We start from the raw sequence: 13,962 nt of genomic DNA on the forward strand, positions 1-13,962 counted from the left end.
CAGGCTTTCTTTACTGTCTGCTTTCCAGCTGCAGGTGATAATGAATATATTTAAGCCTGTCATGTACTTCTTTTAATACATTAGTGAGCTTAAAAATAGCCACCAAACTATACAGTTATTATTATTACCATTTCTTCCTTTGTTAATGCTAGACAATTGTAACAGGTAGTATACCTGTTCCCCTATATCTCATTTGGGTGAATATTTTTGCATCCACACTGCTTGAGCACCCCAGATATTGTCAATATTCTCCATGTACTCTTCTGGCTAGACAGTGATCCAACTCAGAATTCCATGCTTATAGCTGGCTGGCTAAGACCATTACGTGCCAAGTTTCCTAAAAACAAAGCTGGTATAAAGTCTTTTATGTAAGTGATTTATTGTGAGAATTCTCTCAGGAGGAGGGTAAGGGAAGCAGGATACTAAGGAGGGGAAAGCTAAGCAAGGATGTGGCTATAGTTGGACAACAGCTCTAGTCTGATTCTCTGGGGAGTACAGAAACATGAATTACTGCACATAGTTGGTTCAAACTTGGAGTGAGAACCAGTCCCCAGGCAAAAATGATGTAATGTTCAGGTGAACCTGGATCCATTTGGCCCAAAGCAATACTCCGGGGAGAGGGGGCATTGGCAGCCAATCCTCATAGCAGCAGGGGGATAAGAAATTTGCCAGAAAGTGGGACTTTTCAGGGTACAAACAGTATCCACCACACCAGTGAACTGTTCTAATTTGTCTCCTGAATAGCGAAGATTTGTTTGAAATTCTTCTTAAAATCATCCAGAGTTAATTTTGCATCATTGCACTGGAAAAAAAAAAGATAATGACACTCTTTATCAGTTTCATTAGACACTTTGCAACTGACAATGATCAGGACTCTTAACCAGGTTAAGTCTAAAACCACATGCAGCTAAGAGTAACTTGTTTCTCAAGAGTGTGATTACTTCTTGATGACGAGACAGAAATGGGAAATCATTACTACTCTTAAGGACTCTTACTCCTTATATTTGGGTTGTCTCTTTAAGTGAGAGTTAGAAAAATAATCTAAGATCTTAGTAAAAATCCAATATCACAGAGGTCTATGTACAACCAGTAACTTTCCTTTCACCTTGTCACTTCTATGCCCCTCTTGTGTCCCCTGTTAAGTATATAGTTCACTCACATGCAAAGGACTCTGCAGTTGAGATTTATGAGAGGTCCAATTGTGTATATTTGGGGAGAGACAACAAGAACAACAACATGACTTTAGGACACAATCTTCTTAGGTTTGGAGTGTGGAGGGAGCAACTGTTCTCAATGGGCACCTGACACCTTTTCAGAGGAGAATGAGCCCTCAGGGGCATGGGGTACTGGTTATAGAAACACCTTCTGACTCACTGTTACTCTCCCCAGTGAGCTTAAATCCTGAATTTAAAAACTTACTCACTTCTTGAACCCTTGCTTATATAGGCTTGTCCTAAGAGAAGGGAAACTCTAAAATTTCCCAGCACCAGGAAATGAAGGCAGAGTGACTTAATTGGAAGGAAAATGAAGTGGAAGCAGGGGAGCCACTTACACTGGGGATAGGAAATAATTTGTACATGGCCTGCACAAAACTTTCCACAGAGCGGTAGTTTTCCTTGAGTAGACTCTCCTTGATTTTGTCCAACTTTCTAAGTTTCTCTAGGCATTGAGAAGCCTCTTTAGCCTGGTGAGAAATATATCAATAAGAGAGTTACTGTCAAAGTGCAATGGCTGCCTTCTGTGGATTCCCATCAAATCCAGCAGAAATCCAAGGTGAAGATAAAAGCAGCTCATGCTCTCCCTCCCAGGGGCTTCAGATCACAAATCCCACAAGTGCCCATGTCAAGGTCAGATAACATCATGGTGGCCCATATTCATGGTTTGTTATTGTTACTCACATAATTTTCACATGGAATATTTGGGAAAACGTTGCCCTCTAAATGGTCATAGACCTGTAAGAGGAGGAACTGACATTTCTGCAGAAAAAAAGGAGGCAGTGAATGACAAACAGCTAGGAAAGAAAGAGCCCACAGGCATGCCCAGACACACGCATTCCCACACCACTCTTCTGGAAGTTTCCCCAAACTGGTATTGCTCTAGGACACTAACATGTAATGGCCAAGTTTTTTTTTCCCTGCAGAAAAGTTCTGGGGAGTTTTCAGCGTGGTTCAAGTGTGGTCAGAGGATGGGGCAACTGTTGACACCCTTTCTCTCATCCTGTGACTATTTGACTTCTCACATGAGAGCGGAAAGGAAAAGACTTGGGGTTTGAATCCAACTCACCAACATCTTCTGCTCATGCCCTATCGCCTTCTCCAGGACCGTAGATTCTGTATAACGCTGCTCATTTCTTGGTAGATCATTTACTTTGCAGAAGGTACACCGCCAATTGACCCTGAGATGTCAGATAGAAGTGAGAAAGCACAAAGCCTAGAACAGGTACAGTCCCTATGTCTCCCACTGCTCTCCTTTCAGGAATGGCCAGTAGGCACAGCAGGAGGATGAAGGAAGGGGACACCACCCAGGGTCTCCACGATTCTCATGTGATGATCCTCCTCCCATAGAGGGTGAACCCAGGGGAGAGCGGCTGGACAGTAGCACATCTGACTGTGTTAGGGTGGGTTGTGGGTTTTCCTTTCCCCATCTGAGCTTCTGGGAGTACAAGGAGCCCTGTCCACCAGGCCTGAGTGCTGGAGACTGGACCTCAACCTGTGGGGAATGGTCCTCCATTAGCCTGTTGAGAACATGGGAAATGAGGAACCAGTCCAGGATCCTGCCTTTTCCAAATAAGCACAGAATACAAACAGTCGGCATCGCTACTCCTGAGAACAGGAGTCTGTGTTAGGAAAGTTCTGGAAAGGACAGTAGCAGTGTGAAGGCAAAGGATGCACCCACCAGCTTCAGCCTCCCAGAGGAGAGAGTAGAACATTCCCCTCCTGCTACCAGCATCTTTCAAAAGCCTCTGGGATCATACTGCTGGATCCTATATCTCCAGCCCCACTCTGCCCCCATCAGGAAACAAAAATTAACACCGAAGGGGGAGTGTACATGGCAGGAGGATTTGTCTATAAAAGGAGACAGGGGGCTGCATCTCACAAACCTCTTCCTGAGCACAGGTGGGAGATGACAGTCCCCATGAAAGAAGCTCTGACAAGTTTCACAGTGGAAGAGCTTTCCTCCATCCCGGCAGATCTTGCATTTGTCTGAGTCTTTGCCCTAGAAGGTAAACAATGACATATCCATGGGCCCCTGATGACCACCAGTGCTGTGGGAATCTAGGACTCACGGCCTTTGTGCAAACCTGCAGGGACTCATGTGTTTCACTGAGCTGAGCTGTGAAGGAAGAACACTGAATGGGGGTTTCAGAAGAAGGATTCTTTCTCTGCCATGAAGTTTGAGAGGAGTGGTTGTGTATCAGACCAGGGAAGTTTTGCCTATAAAACCAGAGATTCTAACACAAAGGCAGGCAACAAAACAAGGAGATGATTTAATGGGGAACTGAATCTTTTATTGCCTTGCAGAAAAAACAAGTTTCTGAAATTAAGTATTAAATCCATTTGTCTACACCACAATGCCTGGAATGAGTCATGGAAAGGTAGAATATTGAGAAATTAATAAGATGGAAAAAACTTCTAAGAAAGTGCTGATCCCCCCTTATTGGCTCTAGGCTCCCTGTGAGTTGAAGTTGAAGGGTTTTGTAGGGGTCCTGGACTGTGGATTCTCGGCCTGGAGGGCTCCTAGCCCTGTGACAGTTACTTTGGGTTGGAAAGACCATGACAGAGATGACCAGGTTGTGCCTGGGAGGATGGAGGTCTTTGGCTCTGGAAGCCTGAGGAAAACGCCCCATGACTCAAGGCACGTAAGGTACGGAGGCTTTGTCTCTGTGTGGCCAGGGAGTGTGGCAAGTGCTTTGTTCTAAACACACAATGGGGGTTCCCTGCCCAATCAGCTGCAACTGGATTGCTTACCAGTCTGAGTATTTGCCCAATAACCAGATTTTATTTCATTTGGAAAAGAGAAAATTGGACAGTATTTGAATCCCACTTCTGTGGCATAATTCCTACTCATTAAAACCAAATAAATGTATAGAGCAGATACGAAGATACACTGTGTTATATACAGGTACATGTATTCATGACAAAAACCTGTCCTGTGATTGAGCTTTTTGCTAATGAAGAAAACACAGTGTAGGGACTTATATTAAAGCTTAATGTTAGGTACTGCTATGGCATCTGGTAACAGTGAGATGGTCTTGGATGGCCTATCTGCATGTTCCTCTCCCCACCATGCTACCCTGGATAAGGTTCCACAGCTTAAAATGCTCCTTGTCAAGGGACCAAGTGTCACCCTGCCCATCCTGGAATATCAGTTCCCTCTCAGCCATGGCATCTTTCAAACAAGCCAGACACAACTTCCCAGGGAAACCAGGGGGCCACTTCATCCTTCCCAGCCCCTGGTGGTTCACTTGAGTCCTGAGGACCACCTTGGTGACACCTGTGTGCCTGGTACTCTCCTTGTTTCTTAGTCTGGGAGTATATATGAATAATAACACCTGTCAATCCATCCATTTACCCACCGGCAAATGCCATTATTTTCCATCCCCCAAAGTACCAGTGTATATTCTTCCCTTATCAAGGGGATGAAGAGGAGGTGATTACAACAGAAAACCACTTTTTAAAAAAACATAAAAATCAGCATTTACATGTGAATGAGGAACCTTCAGGAACTATACCTGCCCTGGTTGCTTTCCTGGTTCTGCCTTCTGAGAGAATTCAGACAGTTTGAGAACCATTTGGGGGTTGTTCTCTCCCAGACAGAAACATTCTGTCTATCCCATGGTCTGTTGAAGAAATTCTTCCCTCCCTGTGACTGTCTAAGGTGACACAAACGAGGTTGGCTTGGGGACTGGCCCCCCACCATATATGAGTCCTGGTGGGAGGGAAGTAGGCTGTTGAACAATAGGAGGAGGCAGGGGTGACAGCATCCATTTTTCTCTACTGTGACCCCGTCTGCTTTCTCTAACAATGTGTAGTGTACGTCATCTCTCTCCTGGGGTTACTCCCACAGCCTCACTGCTTTATCACTTTCCTTCCCATCCTTCTCCTTGTACAACATTTAAAGAGAGTCCTCAGGTTTCTATCTTTGGCCATTCAGGTGGCCGCAGATGGTCAAAGCACTTTCAAAGATGCAGTTACATCAGTCTAGCTTCCAGCTGTCCAGCCTATCTCTTTCCTTTGTGCACATACTGTGCTCACCCAGCATCTCCTCATGAGCCCTTGAATCACACCCCAAACTCATGCAGTCAAAACTTAATTTGTTCTTCTGTCCCCACATGTACTTCATGTTCTTTTTTTTTCATGTTTTTTCTTGATGTTTCCATTTCATAAAATATATGGTTTCCTTCACAAATCTGAGAATCTATCCCTGGTCTATACTCTTACTCATATCCCAAACCCAATCTATCCCTCCTTCTTCTCACAGTAATTTTTAAGCTCCCTTTGTTAGTTCCTTTGTACCAGTAGGATCCACTGCATACGAGTATCTGAGACCCTAATGAATGGTTCCACCTTAACACATAAAGAAAATTTTTCTAACAATCTATATTATATCTTTTTTTAAGTTGAGATTATTCTTTTTTATTTTTATTGATTATGCTGTTACAGTTTTCCCAATTTTTTCTTCTTTGTATATCCTCTGACCTGCACCCCCCAACCCTCCAGCATTCCCCACTGCCTAGTTCATGCTCATGGGTTGTACATATAAGTTCTTTGACTTCTCTATTTCCTATACCATTCTTAACCTCTCCCTATTTTATGCCTACCAATTATGCTTCTTATTCCCTGTGCCTTCCCTCCCTCTATTTTCCCCCTCCCATTCCCTACTGAAAACCCTCTGTGATGGCCATTTCTCTGATTATGTTCCTGTTATAGTTGTTTGCTTAGTATTTGTTTTTGTTGTTTTGTTTTTAAGTTCAGCCGTTGATAGTTGTAAATTTGTTGTGATTTTAATGTTCATAGTTTTTGATCTTCTTCAATTTCTTATATAAGTCCCTTTAACATTTTATATAATAAGGGCTTGGTGATGATGAACTCATTGAATTTTACCTTATCTGGGAAGCACTTTATCTGCCCTTCCATTCTAAATGAAAGCTTTGCTGGATAGAGCAATCTTGGATGTAGGTCCTTGTCTTTCATGACTTGGAATACTTCTTTACAGCTCTTTCTTGCATGTAAGGTCTTTTTTGGGAAATCATTTGATAGTCTTATGGGAACTCCTTTGTAGGTAACTGTGTCCTTTTCTCTTGTTGTTTTTAAGATTCTTGCTTTACCTTATATCTTCGGTAACTTAATAATGATATGCCTTTGTGTGCTCCTCTTTGGGTTCAACTTCTTTGGGACTCTCTGGGCTTCCTGGAAGTCTATTTCCTTGGCCAGGTTGGGGAAATTTTCCTTCATTATTTGTTCAAATGCGTTTTTAACTTCTTGCTTTTGTTTTTCTCCTTCTAGCACCCCTATAATTTGGATACTGGAATGTTTAAAGTTGTCCCAAAGGTTCCTAAGCTTCTCTTCATTTTCTTGAATTCTTTCATCTTTTTTTGTTCTGATTGCATGTGCATTTCTTTCTTTTGTTCTGAATTGTTGATTTGAGTCCTTGTTTTCTTCCTGTCATTGTTAGTTCCCTGAATATTTGGGTATCCTTCATTTGTTTTTTCATTTTGTGGCCAAGCTCAATCAGTTCTGTGAGCATCTTGATTACCAGTTTTTTGAACTATGCATCAGATAGGTTGACTATCTCCTTATTGCTTGGCTCTTTTTCTATTTTAGTTTTGTTCTGTTCTTTCATTTGAGCCATATTTCTTTGTCTCGGTGCACCTGTTAAGTTGCAAGGGGGCAGGGTCTTAGGTATTCACCAGGGCAGGACAACCCTCTTTGCCATGTTGTGTCACCGTCTGTGGGGGAGAGGTCAGAGAGGGAACAATGCAGCTCACTTGCTGGGCTCTGGCCCCACTTTCCAACAAACTTTCAGTTGAGACTTGGAGTTTCTCCCACCATGGCAATCCTCGCCATAGTCCACAGTCAGCTCTGAGTCTTGGTTTCCCATTCAGCCAGCCCTGCCTGCTTGGTCCACTGACTTACCCTGAGTTCTCTCAGCCAGCCCCCATCTCACCAAGCAGTTCAATCAGCTGTCTTGCTGTGGGTCCCTTCAGTCAGCCTCACCTGTGTGGTCTGTCACCTTGCCATGGGTTCTCTCCATCCAGCTGTCTGCCCCATCTCCCTCCTACCAGTCTGGTTGGTTTGGTTGACTGTTTCTTTAATTCCTTGGTTGCTGGAGTTCCATGCAGTTTGATTTTTCTGGCACTTCTGGTTGTTTATTGCTTTTAGATTGATTGTTATCCTCCTTTTGGTTGTGCAAGAAAGTGAAGGATTTCTACCTATGCCTCCATCTTGGCCAGAACTCCTCTGTATTGTATCTTGATTAATAACACACAAAGATCAGAAATGCCCTTCTTGACACCAATGGGCATGATAATTTGGAACACATCTATTTTATTTCTCTTAATGTAGAAAGTAATAAAAGATGAAAAGTCACTAAGAATTATTTTAATAATTTTGCTGGAATTTTGGATGAATATTCTTACCTTGGGGGAATCAGGATTCTGGTTATTTCTTTTGATTTAGAAATATCTATATATGAGAAAATGCAAGCCCCAAGGAAAGTCTTGCCATAGCTGCCATTTAGGGAGAATGGAAGAATAACATGGGAGAATCCTGAATGACATGAACAGCGGGAACTGAGACTGTTCAAATGTCTTTAGGTGATTTCAGTACAGCATAAATTGATATTGAGCCTGAGCAAATGTGGTTATTAATGAATGAGGATCTTAGAAGTCATTGTTGAATTGGTCTGTAATGTTTGCTGAAGAAAATTTCATGAACAGGTGTGAGAACATTCTTGCTGGAACACTTGCCTTCTTCTCCCCATGAAATGTGGCCATTGGTAGTATGATAGGACCCTCTGGGTCTCCATCTATTTTTAGGGTCCTGGGAAACATGCATGTATCCCAGGGAAGATATCCACCACTTCCTACAGCTGTTTCAGGGCCTCACAACAAAGATAAAATAAATCCAAGGTCATTGGTACTGTTGTTCTTCTTCTAGAAGGCCACCCTCATTTCCCTTTCTTCCAAATCTCAAGATGGCATCTGTCTGCCTTTCCACAAGAAACTGACTGCTGCATACTACACTTGCATTTCTCTTGTATGTTCTTTAAGTAGAATGATTTGACCTCCTTCTCTTTAGGTAGCCTCAGTTTTCATCTTCACCCAGGGCAGAGAGGTCATGGACAAATGTGATCCACTGGAAAGTGACCTGAGAAATGGTCATGTTGCTGCCTGCCTCTTGGGTATCCCAGGATCCCCTGCTCCTAGTAGTTATTCTTCCATGGTAGACAATAAAGGTGAAACAATCCTTGAGGCTAGGGATGTTATTTCAATATTCTTTAATGGATATTAAGCATTTTATGCACTTAATAACTATATCGAATGATTAAATGAGTATTGTTTCACTTAGAGAAAGAGATTATCACTATTTTTTAAAACATATATTGGCATACAATAAATGATTATTGTGGCTGAATATAATAGATTTTTGTCTTAGACAACACAACAGTTGTCACTTAAAGTATAAGTGGCCCTTATTAGCACAAGAAGCTGTGGAGTGGTGCCAAGAATGACACTGAAGTTTCCAGAAACCTGGGGCTCCATTAAAACAGAAGTTTTGGACTGAGATAGTAGTGGATCCTAAGACCTGCCACTTTGGGAAGCTTCTGTCCTTGATCAAGGAAACACAAAATATATAAACAATTGAGTCTTTCTGCCAACATTTGTGCCCATAGATAAGGATGGAACCTCTGGGCTGGAAGTTGCTAGCTCCTTTAGGTAATCCAGATTAAGTAACCCTTGACAAATGGAGAATGGTAGAGGCACTACTCTTTAAAGTAATCATTGACTAGGTCCAACAGTAATTTCTCTTTACTAAACACAGTGGATGAAATGTCCCAACATCTGGTTATTTAAAAAATCCAGAACATCAGATAATGCAAAGGCCCGATCTCACATTCCCAGTGCTAGATGAAGTCCCAGTGACCAGCTCTGTGTAAGCTAATGTAGAATTCTGTGGATGTTCTGGGCTGCCATTTCTACCTGAAGTGTGTGAGAATGGCACCTTGCACCTTCTTCTCCTTCTCAAGTTCTCATTCATACCCAATGTTGTAAAAACTACCACTTTGTCCTGAATCTATACTGCATATTATGTTTTTTTTTTTTTGTTGCCTTTACGGTCATCTTCCACAGAGGGAGAAACTACTTTCGCAAATAGAAAGGAGTCCTGCTTAGCCTCTGAGGTGGAGCTAAAGGAGGGCATCAAAGTAAACAATTTTCCAGGTCAGCCCTTCACACAGGCTACATTCATCTCCCAAGAGTTCTCTCCCCAACAGCACCATCCTCATGAAAAATTTGCCAATAATTTCTGCTTGAGAAAGAATTCTGTATGTCTGTTCATATATTTTATTGAAGGATGAAAGAGTATGTAAGTAATCAGAGAAGAAATATACTCTTAGTTTCCTCTTTCATAAAGTAGTATATGGTTCATATATGTCCCAAGATAGATTGTCTATTATGTGGGTTCATCTGGATGATAGGGAGCAAACTTTACTCCATCACATTTCATTAAAGTTAGAAAATAGTAACCTTTAATAAAAAATATGAGATTGAGTTGAAAATAACCTTGTGACATTATTAAAAATATTTTTGTGTATTCCATAATTATGTTTGCTTAGTAGGTTTGACACCCTTACATCTGTGTAACTAAAACACTTCTTTGAGGCTATTTTGATGGAACCTTATCATCCCAGCCTCAAATGGTCTACAGTTCACAGATAACCTTGCATACAACCTAATGTTCAATGGAGTAACTCTGAAGGCATGCAAAATAAATAAAATGGAATAAAGACAGGGAAGACAATGTTAATTATGCCACTATGAAATCATAAAAAACATGCTGTACATGTAAAATGAGTTATGTAATAAGAACTTATATAAAGTAATAATCACCTCTTTATTTGTACAGTCTTTTTCTGGAGGCGTAGGTAGAGTTCCATCCTGAAAGATAAAAATATATAAGTGTATGGAAAGTCTGTATTTAAGTTTTGTGGGTCTTGCATTCCAAACTCCTCATAAATATTTCTGTGTGTAAATGAGAAGCCTCTTCTCTCTCCTCACCTGTTCTTCTCAAAGTAAAAAATGGTCCCTAGAAAATAATCTTCAAAACGTTTTCCTTGCTCATGTGCTATTTTCCTAAGTTTTTCTTCACAATCTCTTTGACACTTCTCACTATTCCTTTCCATTCCCACCAGTGTCACTCACACTTGCATCCTCACACCAGGGCTTTTCAACTGACACACGTGTCCCACACCTGCAGAGTGTCACATACTCTGGACAATGCTGAGTACCTAACCATGGACAAACCTCCGGGGGGTCAAGAGAGACAAAGGGAATGCATGGAAGGATAAGAATAAAACAGTGTAGTGAGGGCCTAAGTAGTGAGTTCAGGGGGCCCAGGGAAGCGGTGACCAGGGCAGCTCAGTCAGGGAACAGTCAGACAGGAGTTACCTGGGAGCTGAGCATTGCCGGTTGACTATACGTTTCTTGGGCTGAAAAACAGTGAAGTCAGTTCCCGTCCCCATGTTGTCTGAAATATGTCACTTCACAGCTCAGGAGACTCTCTGGTTCTGCATTGTCTATGTTATGATTTTAAACTCCTTATCTCGGCGTTAACTCCCTACACAAACAACTGCAATTGAGGGATTATGCTGTGTCGCACACAATCCCTCTACCTCGAGTCACAGAGTCATGGTAATTTTGCTCTTGGTTTTTACACCACTCTTTTCTGGAGTGTCTTCTGGCCACTTGTTTGACTGCAGACTATCTTCTTTCTTTCTGTGCCTAATGTTGTCTATAAGCACCTGGGACAGAACAACCTTTCCATCCTCAGTACCCCTCCATCCACCCAGACAGAGCCCCTTTAAGAAATCAGTGCGCTCCCTTGTACTGAGGTATGAACTTGGGGGGCCTCTTCCTGGGGAAAGGATAAAGTCCGGGACCTCAGGCTCCAGCCACAACTCAACGTGTATTTGATGAGCAAATAGTGACCTCATCTTTGACCAAAACAAGAAACCACACCTACTGCCCCTGTCACTGGAATACCTTCATCAGGTCTTCCAGGGTCCTCCCACCACAGTGCAGACTCTTTCTCCAGTCATCTGATGCTTCGTAGCCTCCTTTGACTTCAAATTCACTGAGGGTGAAGGAACACATTTCTTTCTTTGTTATGCACTTCGTGGTAGTTCCTGAAAGATATGGGTAAGTTGTTCCTGAAACCTTTGATCTCACAGCTCAGATGTTGACCTCCCCCAGCACTGGATCTGAAGCCAACATATTTGGATACAAGATCTGATAGCGGAGAGCCTGGCCTCCTCTTTCATACTTCCAAACCCCCAATCCTGCAAGACCCCTTTAAATACTTTTCTTGTTTTGGAGGAAAGTCTTAAGTGAGGGCTCTGCTGCTCACAATGGCTTTATGGCAACATCTGTGTCTTGTGTTACAACAATGTTCTTCCAGTTTAATGGTATTATTGAGAAGAAATTTTTCCATACTTGAAATCATGGGTAGCTGACAGTAAAATAATTGTGAAATATTATTAAATGGACAGTTTAACTTTTATATAAAAGATAGTTATATATTGTACTTAACAACATTTTCCTAAAGAAAAGGAAATCAAAGCAACAATGAGATAGTACACCACACCCAATAGGATGGCCATAATAAAAGAAGAGAATCACGATTGTTGATGAAAATGTAGAAAACTTGGAGCCCCGAGATTTTGCTGTTGGAAATATAAAGTAGTACATAACTGTGCAATATAGCTTGGTTTTTACCCAATAAGCTACACGTAAAATTACCATTTAATTCTGTTATGCCACTATGGAGTATGTACCAAAGAAAGTTTAAAATATGTTCACAAAAATCTTTACACAAGTAAAAACATCTGTGCTATTTAAAAAGTGAGAAAACCCAAACTGATAGATAAGTGCAAAATTGTATATCCATACAATGGACTAATGTATTATAAAACAGTAAAAAGAACTATAATACAAGGTACCATACATATAAACCTTGAAAACATCATGCTGAGTGAAAGAACCAGTGACAAAAGGCACAGTTTTTATGACTCAATTGATATGAAATGCTTAGAATAGATCAATCTGTTGGTCAGAATGTAATTAATGATGGCTCACAATGGGTGATGGGGTGGGGTAGAAATTGGCATTGACTGCTGAGACACATGGGGTTTCCTTTAGTGGGGGGAAAATAACCCTCTAAAATTTGATCATAATGATGATTTTACAATCTTGTGAATGAACAAGACAAATAGTTAACAGTGAATTCCATACTTAAAATGGTGAAATGTATGTGTGACTTATATCTCAATGAAGCTGCTTAAAAGATAGCTATGATGCAAGCACTTAATTATATTAATTGTTCACATAGCCATATTAAGAATAATTTGATAAGAAGTTCAAAATAATTATTTAAAAGATTTATAGTTTCAAAAGCACAAAATATTTTACATTCATCATGTAAATTAATTCTCAATGTCACACCAGGAGGCAGATTTGTAATGATTACCCATTTCTTAGATGAGAAGTTTCAGGCTCAGGAAGGTTCCAGTCTTCACAACGTCACTCTCAGTAGAGCTGAGGCTGGGATCAGGTTTTCTGATTCTAAACTCTGTGGTCTCCTCACTGCATCTAACACCCTGTCTTGGTGGTGATTACCCAGATGGGACACAGGATGTGAACATGGAGGCTGAGGGCCTCTACCCTGTTATATCTGATTCAAAGTGAAAAATGCAGTATTTTCTACCCATAGACTGATGATCCTGCATTTTTCTTTGATTCTTTGGGCATCCTCATGGACACATACACGTGGGGGTGAGCACTTAATATGAACCACTGCTTATAGTGTAAAAATATCACCCTGGCTGTTGTAGCTCAATGGATTGAGTGCCAGCCAACAAACCAAAGGGTTGCCGGTTTGATTCCTAGTCAAGGCACGTGCCTGGGTTGGATGCCAGGTCCCCAATGGGGAGCACATGAGAAGTAACAACACAGTGATGTTTCTCTTCCTCTGTTTCTCCTTCCCTCCCCCCTCTCTTAAAATAAATAAATAAAAATTTAAAAAGTTAACAATCTTTAAAAATGTAAGAATATTATTTTAGGGATCCCTCCTTCTTCTTTCAAGTCACAGTGGGCCTGTATTCCTTTAACAACAGGAAGTACACATGGGTAATTTCATTATATCATGTGATTCCTTCTTGTGGCAGCTGCAAATTAAAGTAAGCCATGAAACCAACCTCGTTCCATTTTCCTCTTAATTAACAGCCCCATCGTCCCGTTACAAGTCACAGGAAGTAATTCATCTTGAAAATTCACAGGCACATCTGGCTGCTGTCCTGTCCCTGAAAAAGAAGATTCTTCATTCTGTCTCATATTTCAATTGCACATGGAAAACTTTCTACCATTTTGAGGTCCTTTTGGTGAAGTCATGGAAGTATTTAGGGAACTTTATTCCACAAATCTCCAGAGTTTCAGAGTCTTTCTTTAACTGGCATTTTTGATACATAATCACAGAATGTCTACCTTCATTGTGTCTCTCAATCTCCACCCCCCAACAATCAGAATGCTTTAGCTGGGACAACTAGCATCGATACAACTGTCTTAGTTCCCCATGCAGTCAGCCCCCCCGCTAATTCTTGCGTGACAGTGATGCATACAGCTGCTGTCTTGGGAGAAGTGAGCTCTGCAGCTGGGCTATTTCCCTGCACTTAGGTCGTTGGAGACAA

The 13,962-nt window shown here is 41.4% G+C and overlaps 1 protein-coding gene across 1 annotated transcript in view; it reads right to left on the reverse strand.

Moving 5' to 3' along the window:
• Window positions 1-355: 355 nt before the first annotated feature.
• LOC119041959 (nuclear body protein SP140-like protein) overlaps window positions 356-13,962 on the reverse strand; it is a 47,864-nt gene continuing 34,257 nt past the window's right edge. The window contains exons 6-13 of the mRNA XM_037135465.2: window positions 13,474-13,578; window positions 11,264-11,406; window positions 10,112-10,159; window positions 3,101-3,216; window positions 2,284-2,395; window positions 1,899-1,976; window positions 1,553-1,684; window positions 356-802 (exon numbers count right to left, since the gene is read on the reverse strand). Of these exons, the coding sequence (XP_036991360.2) occupies window positions 725-802; window positions 1,553-1,684; window positions 1,899-1,976; window positions 2,284-2,395; window positions 3,101-3,216; window positions 10,112-10,159; window positions 11,264-11,406; window positions 13,474-13,578 (812 nt within the window). The 3' untranslated portion in view covers window positions 356-724. The remainder of the gene's footprint in view (window positions 803-1,552; window positions 1,685-1,898; window positions 1,977-2,283; window positions 2,396-3,100; window positions 3,217-10,111; window positions 10,160-11,263; window positions 11,407-13,473; window positions 13,579-13,962) is intronic.

The sequence above is a fragment of the Artibeus jamaicensis genome, unplaced genomic scaffold (assembly GCF_021234435.1).
Source record: "Artibeus jamaicensis isolate MK-2021 breed Jamaican fruit bat unplaced genomic scaffold, CSHL_Jam_final contig_1015, whole genome shotgun sequence".
In the NCBI taxonomy this organism is placed as follows: Eukaryota; Metazoa; Chordata; class Mammalia; order Chiroptera; family Phyllostomidae; genus Artibeus; species Artibeus jamaicensis.